Source organism: Protomyctophum parallelum, assembly GCF_964188405.1.
Source record: "Protomyctophum parallelum genome assembly, chromosome: 4".
Classification (NCBI taxonomy): domain Eukaryota; kingdom Metazoa; phylum Chordata; class Actinopteri; order Myctophiformes; family Myctophidae; genus Protomyctophum; species Protomyctophum parallelum.
Window position 1 is genome coordinate 28,065,354 of NC_139700.1, and position 23,826 is coordinate 28,089,179.

At 42.9% G+C, this 23,826-nt stretch overlaps 1 protein-coding gene across 5 annotated transcripts in view; it reads left to right on the top strand.

Annotated features, from left to right (window-relative positions):
• kif21a (kinesin family member 21A) overlaps positions 1 to 23,826 on the top strand; it is a 79,435-nt gene that overhangs the window by 30,020 nt on the left and 25,589 nt on the right. For 2 of the 5 annotated variants that reach the window (XM_083762648.1, XM_083762650.1), the window contains exons 2-14: positions 5,097 to 5,319; positions 8,041 to 8,223; positions 11,299 to 11,439; positions 13,218 to 13,349; positions 13,915 to 14,085; positions 15,707 to 15,822; positions 16,254 to 16,449; positions 17,016 to 17,205; positions 18,269 to 18,335; positions 18,504 to 18,701; positions 19,374 to 19,448; positions 21,190 to 21,283; positions 23,060 to 23,174. In XM_083762648.1, coding sequence (XP_083618774.1) covers positions 5,097 to 5,319; positions 8,041 to 8,223; positions 11,299 to 11,439; positions 13,218 to 13,349; positions 13,915 to 14,085; positions 15,707 to 15,822; positions 16,254 to 16,449; positions 17,016 to 17,205; positions 18,269 to 18,335; positions 18,504 to 18,701; positions 19,374 to 19,448; positions 21,190 to 21,283; positions 23,060 to 23,174 — 1,901 coding nt within the window. The remainder of the gene's footprint in view (positions 1 to 5,096; positions 5,320 to 8,040; positions 8,224 to 11,298; positions 11,440 to 13,217; positions 13,350 to 13,914; positions 14,086 to 15,706; positions 15,823 to 16,253; positions 16,450 to 17,015; positions 17,206 to 18,268; positions 18,336 to 18,503; positions 18,702 to 19,373; positions 19,449 to 21,189; positions 21,284 to 23,059; positions 23,175 to 23,826) is intronic. The other 3 variants (XM_083762649.1, XM_083762651.1, XM_083762652.1) reach the window with 3 other exon arrangements.

The following is a 23,826-nucleotide window of genomic DNA, read 5'->3' on the forward strand; positions in this document are numbered from 1 at the left end:
ACTACTGTGTGTCACTGCAGTTGTATCTATCCTACTGGCCCCCCTACCAGCGAGGAGCCCCCAAGCCCCCAGTAAGGCTATCCAACGTTGAAGCTTCCACTACCTACTGGCGAAAAGTGGAACTGCAGCACGTTCATGGAGGTGGACGGCCGTTCACTGACGTCATGTGCGTAACGTTTGTCATCCCGGACCTCAAGTTTGAGGTCCTCCCTCCTATCCTTTTATACCTCTATGGGAGCCCCCCAAACATCCTCTTTGTTCTTCCGGTTCTTGTCGGTTGCCATTAACCTGTACTCTGGAGCTTCCCTGCGTTGGCTGATCTGAGTGCGCGGGAGGGTTTGTAGGGACTAGGGTTCAATCATACTTGCAAGATATGGGGGAGCCATACCTTTGGTTGCCTTGAATGCCAGCATCAGAGTTTTGTATTCTGTCCGGGCAGCGACCGGGAGCCAGTGGAGGGAGCGGAGCAGGGGGGAGACATGTGAGAATTTTGGCTGGTTCAAGACCAAGCGAGCTGCGGCATTTTGGATCAGCTGGAGAGGCTTAAGTGCACATGCTGGTAGGCCAGTAAGGAGGGAGTTACAATAGTCGAGTTTTGACAAGACTGTTGTCAATAAAGTTTACGTTTTGTATTGCTATGCACTCTCTGGTCATTTTGCTGTTGTGACTTAAGAGCATAAGCTGGCGAGAAGCTGCAGTTCCTAAATTGCTGACAATGCAGTCGGTGCAAACAAGCAGCAGTAAGATGCACATGTAGCATATCTTTGCTGTCCAGAGGAAACCTCATAACTCCAAAATGTTCATTTTTCAGGAAATTAAAAATTTACGTTTTAAGGAAATGAATAAAACCTTTTTTTTTTTTAAACGATGCAATACTGTTGGTGTTGTGACTTTAGATATTGTCAATTACTTGCATGAGAAGGAGCTGTTTTAGCAGACAGTTTGAGGGTCCCTTCTCTGCAGGCTAGGTCAAGATTGTTTGTTCCCATATAGGACTTATGAACAAGCAGGCCCCATCTCAGTTCTGTGCATAAAATGTAATGTGATGCCACTTGAACTATGACTGGTAGCCTTTTGTTGTCTCCACCAGGCCGAAGGCATGTGGGGAGAGTATGTTTTGCACTCCGTCCGTCCGTGTGTCCGTCCGTCCGTGTGTGTGTCCGTGTGTCCGTGAACAGCTAATCTCGGCCACCGTTAACCCGGTCGATGCCAAATTTTGCACACACACTCCCTGGATGCCAACGATGAACCTCTGCCCCAAACTTTCCAGAACGGCCTGTTATAGCGCCACCAGGAGGCCGCTTTGTGCAAAACAACCCGGTCGATGCCAAATTTTGTACACACACTCCCTGGATGCCAACGATGAACCTCTGCCCCAAACTTTCCAGAACGGCCTGTTATAGCGCCACCAGGAGGCCGCTTTGTGCAAAACAAGTTTTTGCACAGTACACCTACAGATTTTGTCCAAACATCACGCAAATTGGTACACAGTCTCTCTAGAGCCATTCAACGAAACCGGTCTTTCAGATTTCTCACACTCCATCCTGATTGGTTAAGATTGGCTTCCAAAGTTCACAGGAGTGCTGTACAAATCACCACAACTCCTCAACGCAGCGTCCGATTGCGATGAAACTGTGCTATCTATCTATCTATCTATCTATCTATCTATCTATCTATCTATCTATCTATCTATCTATCTATCTATCTCCGCAATGTGACATGTTTTAAGCTTGCAGATCTGCTATTTAAAAAATAAATCTTGACTTTCTTGCTTTATCTTTACAACCTAATTTGATGCATTTCACACAGAACAGCAGGAAGAAAGACCAGAGGAAATGTGACACTGCAACAGTTTAGGATGAACTTGAAGTTCATACATTAAAGGCTAGAACATACACACACATACCTGTATATTAATTTGGGGGTCCTTGACATGAAAATGATTGAAAACCATTGGGTTAGGAAGCAAGCCCGCATTAGCAACTACACTTAACCCATTCTGACCGGGCACCCATTTTGGTGTCGGCATCATGTTATGCTTTAGCTATTGAAAAATAGCAGATCTACAAGCTCATATCGCGCCACCGAGTGGCACGATACGAGCTTGTAGGTCTGCTATTTTTGAAAAAAATCGAAGAACGACTGACATTTTTAGAATCTGATCTCAGGTCAGAATTGGTTCGTCAGACCGGCGTGTGTCCAGTGGAAACCTCGTATGAATCTGATCTCAGGTCAGAATGGGTTAAATAAGAGACAAGTCCCCAAAAAATGAAACCACCTGTATATTTACAATCGGCTATGCAGAAAAACAAGCCCAAAGTCACTTCTAATAAGGAGACATGGCAACACTGGTCTCGCACCAAGCTTTAGCTGTGAAGTGGCTTCTCAAGGTTAGTTTGGTAATAGTTGATGAGGGAGAAGGGCCGAGGTTAGTCCTCATTCACTTTACTTGTTGTCTATTGTCTCAAGAACAGATGCAGAGCAGGCTCATTCAGAATGTGAATACATTGTTGTTAGTGGGAATGAAAACATGGGAGAAGAGGGTGGCTTAAGGTGGAGCAAAGCGCCAAACAGCATGTGGATAGCATTATGTTGCCACCATAGTGTCCACATTCTGTTTGCCGCTGCCACCTTAGGCAAATTCAAAGGAAAACCCATTACATTGCCCATGGGTTCTCAGATTGCTTGTTGACAGACTGTCTTGCATTGCCGTTCCTCATGCCTAAAGCGCTGTTCAGACCAAGCACAATAACCATAACTATAAATGTATTTATTTTTTAAATTCATTCCAAATCCTGAATGGCAGCCTGAAGTCCGTGAGGGGGTTCCACGAAATTAGTTTATCGTCTATTTTCAAAACCTCTTGAAAAATGTTGCCAGTCCCTGGCACAAATTATTTTCAGATGGGGACCGCTGTCAAATACATCGGGGGTCCTTAATATGAAAAAGGTTTGAGAAACAATGGGTTAATAATGTAGCAGTTAGCCGTCATCAGGGACGTTGCTCTCCTCCTCTCCATCTTTCATCCCTCCGCCCTCCATCCTACCGGCGTACCGTACAGTAGTTGGTGGGATCCAGTGTCACACAGACGGACACAATGGATGCACTGTACTCCCTCTCACAGCATTGTTCTGCCCCCAGCGCCCCGGCGCACAATACAGCCCTTATTATCCACACTGGAAAAGACACGCATGCACACGTGCGTGCACGCTCACACACAAGACGCACACTGACAAACCTGCAGAAAGGCAAAGGGGCACTAGGGTCCTCCGGTATGTATTAGACAGACAGGCAGGGAGGACGGTATACAACAGACAGACAGACAGACAGGACGGTATATGAAACAGATTTTCTGCTCCCATTTCTAACTAGATTTTACCATTCACCTGTTTTCATTTTCATCAGCAAGACTGCTTGCTTCTAGGGATGTAACAATATTGTTGTTATAATGATATTGCAAACAAATGTCTCAGTATTATTATCAAAGGCCTGTGTCAACATCTACCAATAGGTGTTCAGGCTGAAAATGCTATCGTTTTGCTTGAACACCAGCGGAGTGAAACAGCCATATACTTTGTAGCGACTCTCTTGCTGATTGCTTGGTTATTTTAGCTAAACGTCTGACCTGTTGTTGTTGTTGGCACAGCAACATAGCCTTGTCATTTAGCTTCACAGCTAACTGGGCTTTAAGCAAACAGTGCTGCCAGCTCTGTACCGACAGACACAAGTTAAAGTGGCACAAACAAGCAGAGTGCATCTCCTGAATGAACCATAGCATGCATAATACTGAGCATATCATGATAAGGAATTTGGCAGGTGCATACCGGTGTATTCATTTTAAGCATGGTGTTAAATATCGTATCATGGATTTGGTGTCATGATATTATGTATATGGGCCTTTGGTATCATTGCATACCTACTTGCTTCTCATTAATACAATACGGTTTTCCGACTCAACTTGCACACTGCATCATTTCATCCCAGTCATACGGTCTTTGTTTTCCTGTAACCACAGTGACTATGGCTGTGATATCCACATCGGATGCATTTCGGTGTACAGTATACAGTCATATTTAATCTGGTCAGCAACACATTATAGACGTACAGCATCAGAGCTCTGTCCCACACACACACACACACACACACACACACACACACACACACACACACACACACTTAATCCTGCAGATTTTCTCTCAAACACGCACACACAGACAGACAGACACACACAGATGCACATGAACATAGACACGGATTATATAACTATATAACTACAATAGCCATTCTCAACTCTCAACACACATAAGCTCACAGCCTCACACGGCAGCGGTGTTTCATAGGACACAGTGTTATTAGTTCAGAGAGCCAGGGGAGGGAGAGCACTCCCACTGGAAGGCCTGAAGGGAAATAATCCACAGTGAACCTGGATTCACTAAAGATTCCAGAGACAGTTGCCACGTTGGAGGGGGAACGCCTTGCAGCACTACAGCATACAAACTGGTCAAACTTTGTGGCCAAATTGTCAAATAATATAAGAAAGAGGCAACATAGTGGCGATAGTTCCAAACATTGCTCCTATGGCTGGAACTATTCCATTGAGATAGAATGAGCACTTCCGCATTCCATTGTTACAATGACAGTCAACGGGAGTGTCACTGTCAAATCAGATTATTTTGGGGAGTCACGGCCTGAATAGGTTGAGAATCATTGCTTAGTTTAGGCCATCACTATGTGTAAAAGACAGACCCCAACCCTGCCGCCATTAAGCGTTCTAAAACGGTTAGTTTTAGTATACTTTTCTGATTCTGATTGGCTGGTTTCTGATTAGACCACGTACTACTTCAGTTGGTGAAGTAGGCTTCAGCGCCAGCGGTGAGTGTAGTCGGACGTGGTTTGCCTGTCTTGCTCATAATTCAGGCCGAGTAACAATCCAAATAGTTGGTATAACTTTCGAAGATAATACATCGCGAGAATATATGCCGGTTTTGTGCCGCTCTATTACTGACTCATTCACGTCCTTACTCCATGACGGCTCCGTGGCTTTAGGCTTAATGCTTTACTGACTACTTCCCATGTGTGTTTTTGAACCCATGCAGGATCCGTCCTCAGCAGGCCAGGGAGAAGATCGAGGGATGTCACATCTGCACGTATGTGATGCCCGGCGAGCCCCAGGTCATCCTGGGCAAGGACAAGGCCTTCACCTACGACTATGTGTTCGACATGGACTCCCAGCAGGACGCCATCTACACCCACTGCACGGAGAAGCTGATCGACGGCTGCTTCGAGGGTTACAACGCCACCATATTCGCCTACGGACAGGCAAGATTATGTGGCTTTCTCTCATTAAAGCCTGTCACGTTATGTTCTCAATGTGTGTGTGCGTGTGTGCGCATGCGTGCGCATGTGCAGACTGAGGTATAGAAAGTAGAAAGTGGAGAGTGTTGACATTTGGGTAAGATACCCAGTAGCAGAGATTTCTGTAGCGGAAACTCGACCCCTGTGACCTGTAGGGTTTATCCAGGAATAGATGTATTGAGGCACATGGTCCGTGTTCATGCCCGGTGTGTACGTATGTTGTTGACGTGTCTCATGCTCTGACATACAGTCACAGTAATGAGTGCAGCCGTTTTGTAGGCGCCAAAGCAATAAGTCTGATCAGGAGTTTCACCACGGGGCTTGTTTTTCACTAATCCAGTGCAGTGGTGGAAAAAGTACTAAACGTTTTTACTTAAATAAAAGTATATACAGAAAAGGATGAAAGTAAGTGGTTAATAGTAGTGCTTTGTAATAATACAAAGTAACTTAAGATTTTCAAATGAATGTAGTGGAGTACAATGTTTGGATCTGAGATGTAGTGGAGTAGAAGAATTTGGAAAATGGAAATACTCAAGTAAAGTGCAAATACTTCGAAATTAAGTAAATGTACTTAGTTACTTACATTCCACCACAGCTTATGGGGCCCACAGAAAGTATTTTTATTACATTTTTGTATTTATTTATTCGGTATAGCAAACAAATGATGGCAGTCATGTAGAAACTTTGCATCTCCATATTTCATCTTTGATGGTTTTGTTTGGAACAATAATGCCCTACTTTGTCGGACAACAGTGTTGCGTGAAAACAGACGACCTACAAGCTCGTGAGCTTGTGGATCTGCTATTTTTGCTTTCGAAAGTGAAAATGATGAAGTCAACTGAGTGTGCAGTTCTTATGAATATGAATTGAATTAATGAAAAGCATTAACAAGAGCTTGTGGCTAAACACATCCATTGGATTGGAACACAGGTTCTTTTTTTTTCCATTTCATGAAAAGTAACCATCTTAGACATACAAGGTTTTTGCCCGACAGCGACGTCGCTCCCCTGCCTTTATAAAATGTTGAAGGGTATTCCCACGGTGTGAGTTTGTGGTCATTCTGCATTCTTGAACTAAAGTACATTATTTTGACAGCACCTGTCACTAGTTAGTAGTTGACTGTGTCTATACTTTAACTCAGCCACTGTGGTTGAGTACTTTGTTCACATCTTCTCTCTACCATGTGGAAATTACATTGAAGTTTGCACACACGCACACACACACACACGCACGCACACATACACACACACACACACACACACACACACACACACACACACACACACACACACACACACACACAAAACACACGCAGCCGTCTAGGTTTCCTAGACAACAGAGCTGCTTTCCGCCTGGCACTCACAGGAGGCACGGTTCATAGAACTCTCTGTGTACTGTAGAGGCTTTTTGGGGGGGGGGGGGGGGACTTAAAAAAACACACAGACACACACACACTAACACACACAAACTATTCAGATAGCTATACATTTTAAATTCCCATGTTGACCCATATCTCCTTATAAACACAGCACGCATGCACACACACGCACACACACACACACACACACACACACACACACACACACACACACACACACACACACACATACTGGTAGTATTTTGGCCCAGTCTGTACCTTGGCCTTGACCACTAATGTAAATACTGTAGACTCAAACAGTGGGTCCTTGACATGAAAACCACTGTTGTAACAACAAGACGACATTTTTAGAATGGCTTTACTTCCCTGTTCCATGGGCTCTTTCTCCTTTGCCTTATCACCCTTTCTCGCTTCCTCCTCTGTATTAGCGTTGAACGTTACCTTAAGTTTTCCTTTCCCGCCTCCCTTATCTTAAATTATTCCAGTCCTCTCTGCCCCTCCATCTGACACCACCTCGGTATCATCCCTCTTTCCGTCCGTTTCCCCTCCCCCCTTTAGAGTGTGTGTGTGTGTGTGTGTGTGTGTGTGTGTGTGTGTGTGTGTGATAATTCTGAAGCTCATAGAGGAAGTCGAGTCACAATGCGTTGTGTGATATTTACATTCTTGTATAAATCGAGTTTTAGTGTAAAGTTTATTCTATCAGGAAGTAATAGGGTTTTATGTTTATGTGCAATTAGCTAGTTGTGACATCATGTCTGACATAATGTATGGTGCAGGCCCACTAACCAAGCAGAAACGATGAACCGGAAGCAGCAGCACAAAAATGATAATAATTTCGAGTTGTAATCTTGTTAGGTTGTGTTTCCATTTGCACTGTGGCAGCGCTTCAATACGTCATCAGTATCGCCTCTAGCGTATCTCTCCGGTCAGAAATGGCTCATAGTGCATCGTCTCTGCCCCGAGAGGGACCAGATGGGAGCAGGAGGAGGAACTCACTGCTGCCACCAGCTGGCGGAGTCAGGTTACACCTTATGGAGTAAAGCAGGGGGTCTCAACGTTTTCTGGAACAGGACCCACATGAAAATCCTGAAATCGTTCATGTTTATTTTAATCAATCAATTGTGTTACACCTTGGATCAATAGAAGTAGGATATTTTAAGTTCTTTTTTTATATTGGTATCATCATTCAAATCTTAGAACTTTTACAATGTATTTGGAGACCCACCTCAGTCCACAACCAGGGGGTTCCTTCCTTCTGATTAGTGTTTAACTCTCCGCAATGTTGTGTCTGTGTTTTTGACGTGCAGACGGGATCGGGGAAGACCTACACCATGGGGACGGGTTTTGACGTTAACATCGGAGAGGAGGAGCTGGGCATAATCCCCAGAGCCGTCCACCACCTCTACAAGGGCGTGGAGGAGCGCCGGCAGGCTGCCCAGGACGAGGGACGCCCCGTACCAGAGTTCAAGATCAACGCCCAGTTCCTTGAGGTACCCAACCACCTACTGTACTACTCACCTGCTGTAGTTAGACCAGTCATTAGTCCTACAATCTCAAACCCTCACCCTATAACCCTAACCTCCCACGGGGCAGCACACCTAAACCTAACCATAACCCTCTCCCAACCCTTAACGCACCCCTCACCAACCTTAATCCGGTCGTCTTAACGCACCCCTCACCAACCTTATGTCTAACCAATGACCAGTCTAAACTAAGTATGCACCCCCAGAAGCCAAATGCATGCATCGACTATTTTCAAGATTAATACAGTACAGGTGTATCTGTAAACCCATTTTGGACGGGAACCCCTTTTGGTGTTTCAAGCATTATGTTATGCTTTAGCGTTTAGCTGTTGAAAAATAGCAGATTTACAAGCTCATTTTCATATTTTTGAAAAATCGTGAAAATGTGGTGCAAATCTTTGAATATAGCGAACGTTTTTAACTAAAATCTTTGCTTCTGGTGAAGTCTCTGGAACAACATATTTTCAGATGGGGGTCGGCGACCAATTACTTCTAATCTGGGGGGTCCTTGACATGAGAATGTTTGAGAACGACTGACAGAAACATGGGTTTTTCTGTTGTGCTCTTCTCTCTGAGTATACAGAGGGGATGGGGGGGGGGGGGGGGTGTTGTGCTCTTCTTGAACGCCAAATGTCAGCTCTGCTCTGCTCAAAGCATGGTTTCCCATCACCATCCCTTCCGGGCGTTCACAACCACAGCGCGGGTCAGACTTGCGCGTCGTTGACACCGCTTATTTAACAAGCTTCTAACATTGGCTCTCCATCAAGCGGAACATGTCTCCACTGACAATTGAAGTGCAGCAGCTGTCATCGTCGGAGGGGGTGGGGGGGTTAGGAAGTGTCGAGTCAGGGTCTGTGAGCGGACGGGTTAAAGGGGATGGGATGCACACACAAGGACAGCTGCATGGCCTGGGGGGGGGGGGGGGACCCTCAATGAGAGGTGTGGAAACCACACAGACCGAGGCTGTGTGCCCACCAAAGAGCTGAAAACGGCAGGTGCTTGCCTAAAACAAACCCACTTCCAAACGCCCTAGTTGACGATATTTCAGCTCTGTAAGTATAAGCCTTGCTGAGCCATGTGGCCCTGAGAGGTAGGAGGCTATTGTCTCCTGATTATGTAGCGTGAGGTGACTTTCATACATGTACAAGTACCACCCCCTAGACATGATGTACAAGTACCACCCCCTAGACATGATGTACAAGTACCACCCCCTAGACATGATGTACAAGTACCACCCCCTAGACATGTGGGGGGTGTGCCAGGGTGGCAGGGTGGCATTGGGTCCCATTTGTATAGCCTTTGGTATGACCTGGCCTTGGAATCCACCCAACCTCATAATCTGAGGGCGAACACTAACTAACCTCAGGCATGCTGCCAGTACTGGTTCAGCTCTAGGCAACAAGATAGAAATCACACTTGTGTGAAGTGAGGGGTGCCCAGGTTTCTGGGGGCATGTTCATTTTCTCATGTTCGTGAGAAATGAAATACAATTTGAAGGGAATCAAATGAATGGAATCATTTGTGCACTGACAGAGATGATGGGTTGCATTATTACTTTTAATCCCCATGAACATTTTTTTTTTCATAATCCACATAATGTTCAGTTTTACATCCTAATCACAGGGGCTGTTTATTTTTTGCACTGGTGGAGGAGTGTGAAAGTAGATCAAGTCTACAGTATTATAAAGCTGTAGTGTGTTCATTTATAAAGCACTTTTCTTGGCATACGGTTTAGACATTTTTAGGTTATGAGCAGGTACTGTAGGAGTTTATTTATTTTCACAGATACATGGGCTGTTGATGGACACACAGGCTAGGAATCTAAGCTGTCAACCTCTAGATACAGGCTGATGAGGCAGTCCTGTCAGCCACAGAAACCTCTGGATATTTACACAATACAAACGTTATTCATTTCTGACGTTATGTGTTCCTTTCAGTAGCCAAAGTAGATACAGCAGCCATACTTGTTAACAAATAAAATAAACATAAAATTTAAAAATTAAAACCCATTTATCAAGTGTTTTGTATTTTCCATCAAAGGACTTTTTTGTGTTATCTTTTTTACAGTAGCTTTAATGTATTTTGTACCACATGCTGTTTACATTTCTGGGTGACTAATAAAATATTCAAGCTTATGTTCAGGTGTTGAAATGCAATAATGTTGCTTGAGAAGGCTTTGCATTTTATCCATCTTCATGCTATTTACATATTTATTGTTTCATTTATCTAGCTCCTGTAGCTAGATAACAATAGAATATGGTCTACTCATTTATGACAGCAGAATTTTCATCATTTTAAAAGCCTAAGTCACAGCTATTATACCTTATTGCTATAGCATTAAAGGACCACTTCAGCACTGGTGAAGTGGCTGCCCAGTCATTGCTGGTGGTACTGTATATTATACTAGAAATAAATGTGGAAAGGTATTTGCACAATGGCCACAACTTAATGTTCAGCTTTTTTATTTTACAAAGCTTCTTATCAATGATAGGCTAAGGCTGCAATAGTTAATCAAACTAGTACATTTTATCCTTCTGACTTAAGTATAACTGATAGAATAATTGCCAAGAAAGTAATTGATTGTAGCCCTTATGATAACAATAAAGATATCAGAAATAATTAAGCACTGGAGCATCTCCAATGATTAATTGCCTTTTTAGGTGCTGATGTTTCAGTGCCTTTATTAAGTGACTCTAATGAAGATGTACTAGGCATGTTAGTCATTGTTTATACTTACAGTAGCTGTAAATAAAAAGGCAGTTACTATTTGTAGTATTGCATTAGTATTAGTAAATTTGTTAAATTTGTCTGTTATGTCCTGCTTCTGTGATGCACCAGACCTGCCGTTGAGGGGCGGTGGTACTCCCTTTCTTCTCAACATTAAAGCAGTGTGTGTATGTGTCTGTGCGTGCGTGCGTGCGTACCTGTGTGTGTGTGTGTGTGTGTGTGTGTGTGTGTGTGTGTGTGTGTGTGTGTGTGTGTGTGTGTGTGTGTGTGTGTGTGTGTGTGTGTGTGTGTGTGTGCGTGCATGTGTGTCTGTAGCTGTACAATGAGGAGGTGCTGGATCTGTTTGACTCGTCGCGAGACACGAGTCGGAAATCTCACATCAAGATCCATGAGGATGCAACGGGAGGCATCTACACCGTGGGTGTGACCACACGTACAGTGTCGTCCGAGGCAGAGGTAGGTGTGAGCATATATATATATATATATATACAGTACACATATATATATATATAATATACTCTTCTTCTTTTTTTTACGTAGGAAAAATAAATGGGATTTTTACTCGAGTTGTGACCAATAAGTGGGTACAGACCCACTGTTTGGGAAACTGTGAACAAACTGAACACCAGGGGTGCCCAAAAGGTAGATCATGATCTACCAGTAGATCACAAACTGGTAGATTCTCTTTTTTTTTTTATATATTTTTTGAAAATTCCTCTAATCTGGTGTACAGGTGATGACATGCACATTACATGCATAATATAATTACATTTTCTTTCTTTTTTTTATAATGGGCGAATTGGCAACCAAAGCCTAAACTGGTGACCACCAGGTGGCGCTGAAAGAGTTAAAAAAAGAAGAAAAACTAAATATATATATATTTTTGGCATACATTTTAGTTTTAAGATGTTGATTCTAGATTCTACACTGTGTGAGCATCTCAAGATTCAAGATTCAAGATTTATTTGCCATGTCAACAAGTTGATAGGAATTTGTCATTGTGTAGGCACTCATTGCAGTTACGGGGATAGAGACAACAATCAGAGCTACACAGCTGCAGCCATATTTCGGCGCTGCCCTCAGCTTTCTTGCATCAGAAAAAAAGAAAAGAGGAAGAAGAAGGATAGGGGGGGTGGAGAGGGGGGGGGGGTGTAAGAAGACATCACATCACATTTCAAGTAAGATGATAATAATCAGCTGTGCAGGCACGTTTCTGGGTGGGGATGGGCTGGGTGGCGGGGGCTTGGGCCAGGCATAAAAAAGCTCTCTTCCTACGCAAGCCATCGAAGGGATGAGCAGCATAGGGGCTCTGTTCAGCGTTGCCATTTTTCCAATACTTCGGTACGCAAGACCAATGCACAGCCCAATCAGCAGAAATCTTGTCACCATAAATCCAAATAATGCCTCTTCTACGCTGATAGTCGGGGGAAGATCCATCAGGGTATTGAGCGGGCTCTCCAGAACCCAATTTACATGAGAAACAAATTTTGTCCATCACGTACAGAGACCAGCACACTAATTCCATGATTAGTTCCATGTTTTGATAGTTTCAGGGGTTTCGAAGAGACAGTGTAGAAGAGACGCTCTGAGCAGGGAGTACAGACAGGGAGGGAGAGAAAAAAGAAATGCGACCGCCCTCTTCAAGAGGCAAGCAAGATATACAACTGGGTGTGACCACGCGCACCGTGGCCTCCAAGGCAGCGGTAGTAGGTGTATCACGCATCTGTGTGTGTGTGCCACTGTGAAAAGAAACACAAAATCCGGGTAGTGTAACCTGGTCACCACTGTGGAAAAGGTTGTGACTACTAATACAATACAGGTTGGTATCTATCTAGAAAGATGCATACGTGTGTGTGTGCATTTCATTCACCCATTCATTCACACACACAGATGCCGGAGGAAACAACACTAACTCTGGGGGAGCCCGGGTTCGAACTGGGAACGTTGCGGTTCCCATCCGGTCACTCCACCCCTGAGCTGTGTGTGTGTGTGTGTGTGTGTGTGTGTGTGTGTGTGTGTGTGTGTGTGTGTGTGTGTGTGTGTGTGTGTGTGTGTGTGTGTGTGTGTGTGTGTGTGTGTGTGTGTGTGTGTGTGTGTGTGTGTGTGTGTGTGTGTGTGTGTGTGTGTGTGTGTGTGTGTGTGTGTGTGTGTGTGTGTGTGTGTGTGTGTGTGTGTGTGTGTGTGTGGTCAGATAGTAGATTTCAGTGACGGAGCACCTTGTGTTGACGTTTCAGATGATCCAGTGCCTGAAGCTGGGGGCTCTGTGCCGCACCACAGCCAGCACCCAGATGAACGTTCAGAGCTCTCGCTCCCACGCCATCTTCACCATCCACCTGTGCCAAGTCCGCGTCTGTGCCTCCGACAATGTATGTCCTCCTGTGTGACTCGTCGGTTTGCCGCGCGCTGTGGTCGGCCGCTGTTGCCCGTAGTCGAGAATGGCAGATCCAACTCGCTATTTTTGTACGCAAACATATGACAGTGTTGTGTTGATTATTTTGTATGAGAAAAAACTATTATAAAAATGTCTCTAGTGTCCATATACTGTTAATTTTAACTCGGAAAGTGTACAATTAGACCTTTATGGGTTCCAGTCCAATTGTATTTTTTGATTGGTTGAATACTATATTTGTCAGAAATGTAAACTTAAAGCTTCGACAACACAAAAAGTCCTGGGGACTTGTTTGCATTGTGATCCTATGTATTCAATTCAGCACTACCTTTCATACTCTCAGGATACCAATAATGCGTTTTCAATATTTGACTGGAGATAATATTGTACAGTCAGTGTGTGATATACTGTACATGCTGTAACATTACAATTGTTTTAATGCTATGGTTACATGAAGGTAACACAGTAGAATTAACTCATTTTAAAGGCCTAATGAATTACACTTCTAAACTACGTTTTGCTTTGTCTTTCCCATACCCCAGCAAGACAATGAGACTGTTGAGAAGGTGTCCAACGGTAACTCTGAAATAGACGAGTTTGAGACACTGACGGCTAAGTTCCACTTTGTGGACCTGGCCGGGTCAGAGAGGTTGAAGAGGACGGGAGCGACGGGCGAACGAGCCAAAGAAGGCATCTCCATCAACTGTGGACTGGTGAGATACTAGTCTACTCCCACACTGGTCCATCAACTGTGAACTGGTGAGATACTAGTCTACTCTCACACTGGTCCATCAACTGTGGACTGGTGAGATACTAGTCTACTCTCACACTGGTCCATCAACTGTGGACTGGTGAGATACTAGTCTACTCTCACACTGGTCCATCAACTGTGGACTGGTGAGATACTAGTCTACTCCCACACTGGTCCATCAACTGTGGACTGGTGAGATACTAGTCTACTCCCACACTGGTCCATCAACTGTGGACTGGTGAGATACTAGTCTACTCCCACACTGGTCCATCAACTGTGGACTGGTGAGATACTAGTCTACTCTCACACTGGTCCATCAACTGTGGACTGGTGAGATACTAGTCTACTCCCACACTGGTTCCCAAATGCTGGTCGGGACACATTTGTGTGTGTCCCTTTTATCTTTTTGTTTCCTACATTTAGTTTTTAATTATTATTATTTCAAAGTATTTTCAAAAAAACATTTTCATGATTTTCTTTCAGTAATTTCTTGAAGAAATAAACGTTTGTTTTATAATTTACGGAATTGCTTACATTTTTATTTTAAGTAATAGTGAAAATATCCCCTTTGGGTCACTAAAAGGTCAGAGCCACTACTCTACTCTACTCTCTCTTAAAGCCTGAACCTGCTTGCCAAAGGTAGTCAAACTAACAAGCTCAGTGGTTCTCAAACATTTACGTTTCAACCGACCACCGGGCTCGGTCACCTCTAGTTTTTAACCTCGTCTGAAGCGCCATTCACCCTGAGCATGCTAACTATAACGATAATTATGTGAGCATTCACACGGATGTACGATACGCTCTGTTAACCAAATACCAAACACGCAACCTCTACCACACTGGTTAAGTCATTTATACTTTGTTGCATCGTGGTGCATTGTAAGCTTGTAGATTGCCTCTTGCCTACCGTATTTCTCATGTTTTTGACATTTCTGACATTGTTTATAACAATATCATGACATGGTCAAAAAAGGGATGCCAGGTTGAAAGTAGTTCATAGTACAGCGAAGTAATACCGACTCATTGGACAATTGCGCCATCAAGTGGCTGGCTACTGTACCTGCACTGACAATAGACTAATGAAAAGGTACTGTACACATTGTGTGTTACATATCCTTTAATGGTGTCAGCCTCTGTCAGGGCATTCCACATTTTGGTGGCAGAGTATAGAATGAGAATCTTGTTCAAAATGTTGGTGGTAACAGATCATGTTTGAGTAGTTAGACAGGTATGAGGGTGTTGAGGGCAATACTGTCCTTTTGACTATCATGAATATCAATCCCATAGATATCTAAGTCTGTCGGCTACCTTGAGCCAATCCCAAACTAGCAAAGTGTGTTGGAATTTGGTGGGTCATGTGCTTAAGGCCGAGAAGTAATCATTTTTTAGCTGTGCCTCAGAGAGTAGACAGAAATGGTACCATGCCATAGTGAGCACTACTAGTGACGAGTCACTGACGACCCAATTGGAGATTTGGTTTTAAAACATCAAAGTCCTCCTTTAGTATGCAATGTCTAATGACGTCTGATTTTGTGTGTTTTTGCTGAAGCCCATTTTCTTTCTCTCCTGCATCATGTGTGCAGCTTGCTCTGGGGAATGTAATCAGTGCGTTGGGCGACAGAAGCAAGCGATCCTCCCATGTGCCTTACAGAGATTCCAAACTCACCCGCCTGCTGCAGGACTCCTTAGGTGGAAACAGGTATGTGGACTAAAACATCGTCACAGTACGAGGTTCCTGCCCGACAGCGACACAATTCTACCTTTTCCTCCATGACGATATTACTCATTTTGTAGGGCAGTCACGATTATGTCATTTTACTTGACGACATTAATTTCGAACATATACATACATATTACATTTCTTTTTTTGGTTTTAGACAAACAAACAAAATAATTTCCCGTTCCCTGGGGACAATACAATACTCCCATTTACTCTATGTAAACTGTGTTAACATTTACTGTCTTGATCTTTCTATTTTTTTTTCCACTGCTATTTTTATTAACCGACTACTCCTTGCTGTAAAGATATCTCATCGTACTACTGAACTGTACATCTGAATTTGATACTTCAGTAGGTGATATGATTACTTATAGACTTCTTATAGACTTATCTTGCTTTCTTCCCGTCAGCCAAACAGTGATGATCGCCTGCATCAGCCCGTCGGACCGCGACTTCATGGAAACGCTGAACACGCTGAAGTATGCCAACCGGGCCAGGAACATCAAGAACAAGGTGGTGGTGAACCAGGACAAAGCCAGCCAGCAGATCAGCGTTCTCAGGACCGAGATTGCACGACTACAGATGGAACTGATGGAGTACAAAACGGTGAGAGAGAGATGGAGAGAAATCCTGATTTATGCTCTGACGAAATGTATGTATATCGGAGTCATGCATTGTCGACAAGATCCAACATATAAGCTTGATGGTTGCGAGTTTGTAGATCAGGTCTTGTCGACAAGTCATACATTTATGCTGCGTTCACTCTGGGAGCTACAAAGCGATGCAGAATATCTGTCGCTGTTGAAGTGTTGATCAACACGCTTGTTGACTTCAAGAGTGTGTCCGAGGAGCAAGACACGTATAAAGTCTGCGGTTAAAAAGAACACAGAACTGGCTGAGGGAAATCATTTGTTTTCCACCACATTTCAAGCAGGAATTTTATGAAGAGAGAAGGTGAGTGGAACTGGTTAAACAACGCTTGGTCGTTTTGCAGTTTTAGCTGCAGTTGAAGCCAGCTCAACTTGGATTGAAGCTTTGTAGAATTTGTAGCAGGTACAAACGTCCGCCGTTGCTTTGTATCGCCGCTGGCATCGCTTTGTATAGCTGCCAGTATGATGCACGTAGCCATGGCATATACACAGCATTCAGAGTTACCATTGTTGTCCCTGCAGGGTAAACGCATGGCGGGAGAGGACAGCATGGACAGCTTCAGTGACATGTTCCATGAGGTGTCTATGCTGCAGACAGAGAACAGCAACCTCAGGGTGCGGGTGAAGGCCATGCAGGAGACCATCGACGCCCAGAGAGCCAGACTCACGCAGGTGCTCAGTGACCAGGCCAACCAGGCCTTGGCCAGGGCAGGTACAGTATGGTGATGGGGAAGGGGTGTCTAGGGCAGGATTTATTTAATTAATGAAATTCATTTATTTAATGAAATAACGGAAAGTAAGGCCAAGGCAGGAAAAGTAGGGTGTGGGAGGGAAAGCATGTCTGCTGCACGTCCTGAAAAAGTTAAAAAAAAGAAATAATAATAATAAAGAAAAGGGGGAAAAAAACCTTTCAATAGTGTTTACTATATTCCTCAGTGTCAATTTAACTGTGAGTGTGCACATGTAACCAAATTGACCTGTAAGGTCCCATTTGTAGCCTATGTATTATGTACACTCATAGATAGATATCTATCTAAGTATATTGCTGTGTAGTTACAAAACAAAACCCAGCAGCTGTGTTTTTGTGCTCAAACTTGCAGTTGTGTGCCAACTTGCAGAAACTCGCAGTGTGATGGGATAAAATTAGTCCAAGGAAGATTAGATAGAATATGATATGAGAGAAGGGAAAATGAGACCGGAAAAGATTAACTCTATTGATCCGCAAGGGAAAATATTGGGTTAGTGCTGCAGGGAATAATACTGTGGAGATAAAATTACAATGAGAGCCAAAGAGAAAAAGATTTTAGATCAGATCATATCATATAATAGTCAATTCAAACGTTATTTAATTATATACAAGCGAAAACGTACAAAGTCAAACCATAAAATGCATTTAGAAGATTGCAAATAATACACATATGGTATCGTTTATTCATCTGAATCATCTCTGGAAGAGATGGCATTGGGTCATCGCTACAGCAGAGAATAGAATACAGATACATCTCAAAACAAATTACTATAGACAATACAAACTGTAAAATGTCATCCACTGTAATCCACAAGATGACTGTGGATGAGTTTAGATGTGACAAATTTGTACAAAGATTTGTGATTATTTTTAACATGACTGTGGATGAGTTTAGATGTGACAAATTTGTACAAAGATTTGTGATTATTTTTAACCAAGTACCCCAAAAAGTATTAATGGCTATTCTTATTTCATTGTCTTTTGTATAACTTACAACAAAAATCTAATCTTCTAATTAATCTCCCAGGTGAAGGAGGGAATGAGGAGATTGGCAACATGATACAGAGTTACATCAAAGAGATAGAAGAACTGAGGTAAATAACTGAGTACTGTACCTCTCTCTGTCTACAGAACGATTCCAATGATTCTGTGCAATGATGCTAATGATTATGTGCAATTATGTTAAATAATTTGCATTCAGGCGATTCTTTAATAATTGTGACCTATGTGGCACCTGTTTGCGTCCCCCTTCCCTCCTCCAGGGACAAGCTCCTGGAGAGTGAAGCCGTCAGTGAGAACCTGAGGAAGAACCTTTCTCGTGCCTCCAACCGACAGTCCCTCTACGGAGGGCCAGGCTCCTTCTCCACCATGGCCCCCGAGAAGGAGACGTCGGACATCATCGAGCTGGCCAAGAAAGACCTGCTGAAACTTAAAAAGAGGGAGAAGAAGAAGAAGAAAAGGTACGGCCGGTAGACTCTGAATCAACTTTAAACAATTCAATTCAATTCAATGGGTCTTCATTGCCATGAGAAAACATAAACATCTGCATTGATTTTAGACCAAAATCAAGACTAAGAAATGTTAAAAATATACTTTCTTACAAAACCAGAATAATTGTGCATTTACTGTGAGATAATAGATAATGAATCTGTGATGATGAAAAACATGTAGGATAGGCAAGGGGTAAGGCATGGGGTAAGTCATAACATATTTTATTTTGTAATATATACATTTAGCTTTGTTTATATTGAGTTTGAGGTTCAACGTGAATGACTATTTTACTATTTGTGCATGTCGTGTTTGCTGCTGGAAATAGTTTTGCCTTGTCACACATTTGTTTAGATGGTATGGTTTATATACGCACAGCGGAGGTTCTGTCCACTGTCCTAGCTAGGGTTCAAATGCGGTGAGAAGCAGTCTTGTTCCTACAGCAGTGGTTCCCAAACATTTTCACGTCAAGGACCCCCAAATTGACACTAATTAGCCCGCGGATGGCGGACCCCCATTTGAAACGATATGCCAGGGATGCTATGGATTATGTCTGCATTTTACCCTCTGACCTTTCTTCCTTCCATTTTCCCATCCGTCCTTTCCACATCCCTTGTATACCTTCAACCTCTCCCCCCATGAAGACTCGAGCAGCTGCTGGAAGAGAGACGGATGGAGGAGGGGGAGGTGGAGGTTGAGGAGGAGGTTGAGGTCGCCAGGTTTGTCTTCACCCCATAACGCGCCCCCTTGTCTTCACCCAAAGATTAGCCCACATTCCTTTGCTTCCTTACCGTCCTTATAATTCACCATGTGGAGTTTTTTTGTTTTGTATTGTTTCGACAGGTAGTTGCCACACCTGGAGTGAACTACTTTAGCACCACATAATTTCCTCACCAAATACTTTAACATTCACTAAGCCTTAATGTTTCCTGTAGATGCTCTGTAGTGGCTACCGAGGTCCCATCTATCCCTCAACCATTGACTCATAATCCCCCTTCACACTATTTGCCTATTAATTAGTGTTTTCCTCATGGCCTGTCAAGACAAGCTTGGGACTGGAAAGATGTCCAGCCTGGGAGTGCACTCGCCAACATTCCCAATTTTCCACCGAGAAATTCCACGATTCTCATGTTCCCCTCCCGGCATTCTCCTGGGAACTATCTAATCCCGTTTTCCCCATATTTGGAGAAAACTTGTCAGCTTGGACAGACAGAAACTCTACGGCCTATGGGTCTACACCTGCTGTTTCTGCAGACATTCAGGTCACACACCAAACGTCAAAGATACAGAAAAACAGAGAAAATATGGATGTATTCCTTTTGAGAGTGGTGGTCACAATTCTGTCTCTAACCACAAAGATATTACTGTATGTGTCAAAGTGTAGCTAAGCAATAGACCTAACCTCTGCTGTATTAATAGCACCCGGGTCCTAATAATTGATCCTAATAATAATTGTGAAGAGTAACTTCAGAAGACAAATTTCATGTAGTTTTATGACAAAAAATACTGTTTTCCAAATTAAGTGATCTGGTGGTACTACTATTGATTTTGATATATTGACAACTTTAATTTGTGTAGAAACGTAATTTGAATTTCTCAGACAACTCCCCCACTGAAAGCCCTAACTTGACGGAGTGGCTCCGTTTTGGTTGATATGTCGACAATATAATCCATATTTCATTGTGGATGTTGGAATATTTCCAAGTCTGAGTTGTTTTGAGAAGGTCTGAAGCAAATGTGATAACTTACATTCTCTGTATGACTGACTATCTTAGTCAGATGCTTTAATATATTTATACAGCATTTCTATTTTTCTGTGTAACTTGACAGGGTATGGTAACTACCTATTTTTCTTTTCCCTCTGTTAATCTTTCTTTTCCCTTGTTTATTCAGCCTGTCTGGATGATATTGTGCATACCACCACCGGCCTGCTAACTCTTTGAATTGGATAAATCATTATCCAACAGAGTTCTGTTGTGCTACTTATTCCTGTCATGCTTTTTTGGCTTTGGGTTTTAATACAGAATGTTATGACATGTTTGAAAAGCATCCTATTTCTGTGTTAGAGGAATACTGTTGCTTTTTGGCATCGATTACGGTCTCAATTCATTGAATAATCATAACGCACGTTTTTAAGTCTACAGTAAAGTCTACAGTATTCCTTTGACTGCAACACTGCCAGACTGTTATGTATTCTACTGTACACACATGGATTGCTGTGAGCCACATACAGTGATGAGCGTATTCATTGCTCATGTATAACGTATGAAGTCTGTGTATGCTTTCTGTGGCCATGTGCAATACAGAGTGCCTTTGGAAGTACACTACACATTGAAGCCCATTGATATTTCCTTGTATTAAGATTGCCATGTATTGTGCCTGCAGAATATGAATGAGTGTAATGTGCACTGCAAGTTGTTGGATAATGTTGTTGACACTGTTCTTGTTTAACTGTTTCAGCGCTGTCAAAGAGGAGGTCCCTGATAACGACCAAGAGAAGGAGATTACAGAGAGAGCGAGTGAGGAGGCTGAGATGGTAATCAAACTAATCAATGTAATTGATTTTATGAGAAATAATCAATCTAATGCAAATAATATACAATACATTTTTTGGGGGTGAAATAGACTTACGGTAAATCTTTTTTTAATATTAATATGCAACAGAAATACAAAAAGCCATCCATTAATATAAAAAAAAGTATTATATCGATAGAATAATCTCTAAGAAAAATGATCAATATTTGTAGACTGTACTCATACCCACAAGAGCAACTAATTGATCAGACATCTATTCACTAGTTTCTCGAGGTTCTAATGTATGGAAGGCAGTGATATTGAAGCTGTTGCAGTTGTGTCGCTGCCTTTTAGATCTGTAGTTCTCGAAGTGGGGTCCCTGAGGGTGTTCCAGAGGGTCCCCAGCTAAATTTGTTAAAGGAGCCACACCATAGAATTGTCTTTTTACCCCAAAACAGTAATTTTATTTTCTTTGTCATTTCGTGATTTTCTGAATGGGCCAATGATGATTGATTCCAATCCAACTGTCAACTGCTTCTGACAGAACACGCTGTCGTATAAGCTTTATTATTGATATCAAACGGGATTGCTGTTTTATTTATTTTTATTTTTTTGCGTGGCCTTACCTCCTTCAGTGATCCTAGACCGGTTTTGCGCATGCGCACTGCCGTTCAGTTCTTGTATACAGGCGAACTGAAAAGCTGAATAACTCTAAATCTACGGAACTCTCCATGGTTTTGACAAAACGCGTGATGTTCGGAGGTCATTTCTGATTGTCCGGTAGCGTCAATACTAAAATATTATTATTATTATTATCTATTATAACAAGTGTAAACATGTCACGTGCACAAAAGATGTGCCCACAAGCCAATGAAAAGATGTGCCCATAAGATGTGCCCACAAGCCAATGAAAACATGTGCGCACCCGTCACTAGCTCTCAGCCCCTCCCCCTTTGGCTGCTGCGAACTGATCTCCCTCTCTCCGAGTCCGGCAGTCTGCAGAGAAACATCCTCAAGGAAGGAGGAATAGTCGGCTCACCATTTTGCTTATTCCTTCTAAATCTCTGTATATAAAATATAGCTCACTCAGCGAATCTCTTAGTTACATCAACATTGTTCTTCGACAATAGTTGGTTTTTGCCTAAGTATTACGATTAAACAGTTCGCATTGGCTATTTCGCCTGCCACGCAGTGACGCGCCTAAGCTTCCCAGCCATTAGCCACGATTGCAGTCCCAGAACAGTTACGACATTGAGGGGGCAAAAAAAACAGCGGAGCGCGGCAGCAGACTCGCTGATTTAATGGGTAACAGACTCAGTGACTGTACTCGCGGACAGTGGACTCCCACGCATACTACCGCGGACCCCCTCCGCCCCGTGCCGAAGATCACACACGGCAAGAGTTCACCAACATGCAATCCAGACCCGATACATATAGGCAGCGGCTAGTGGCTGCATCATTTGTTTTTTTATTCCAATTAATTTTGACGTGCAGTCTCTCTCTCTCTCTCTCTCTCTCTCTCTCGGCACAGGACGTTATTCTCTCTCTCTCTCTCGGCACAGGACGTTATAATCTTGAGTTTCATTGAATAACTCTGTCTTTCTCAGCACGCGCACGCGCCCACACAACATTATTCAAGTGAAATGCGTAACGCCAATATTGGGCTAATACCAATATGTGGGTAGCCTACAGGGATTTACCGACGGAATGAATATATATATATATATATATATATATAATCATCTATTTCTATTTCTATTTTAATTCTAGTTATTATTATAAATGTAAAACATTTTAACAACATGTCATGTGGCAGGAGGTCCAGGAAGGCAGCGACCATGAGGATGCAGATGAGGAAGATGAGGAGGATGAGGAGGAGATGGACGTTGAGGAGAGCTCTGATGATTCCGACTCTGAACAGGATGAGAAAGGTATACCAGTTGAAGCAATTGACGCTATTCAGACCGCGGCCATCTTGCCAGCAAGATGCTAACTAGGTGCAACTTCCAATTGACAGCCCATTCATCCAAACAGAAAAGTCCTATCTAATTGTATTAAACAACGTCAAACTCACCAACATTGCAGCTGTAAGGAAAGCTTGAATTATCCTCTTTCAATCTGTAAAGTGTTTGTTTCATAAAAATCCACCGTAGACATGTTATGAGCTGCTTCCTGTCAAGAAATTCTGTGCAGGTTATTTTAATTTTATCCTAAGTGTCAGAGTTTGGGAGTGCTCGTTGGATATTACTCAACAGCCCTGCGTACCACCTGTTTTGAATTTGCACACATAATGCAAAAGGAAGCATGAGGTTGCTTTACTAAAAACGAGTGCCTCCAAACTCCAATACTTAGGAAAGAAATCACCTGCAAGGAAGTAGCTCATAACAAGTCTACATTTTTATGAAACAAACACTTTGCAGATAGAAAGCTGCAATGGTGAGTTTGACGTTATTTAATACAATCAGATAGGACTTTTCTGTTTGGGTGAATGGGCTGTCAATGGGAAGTTGCACCTATAGTTAGAACCTTGCTGCCAAGATGGCCGCGTCTGAATATCGTCAATAGGACACTTTGGTTTGGGTT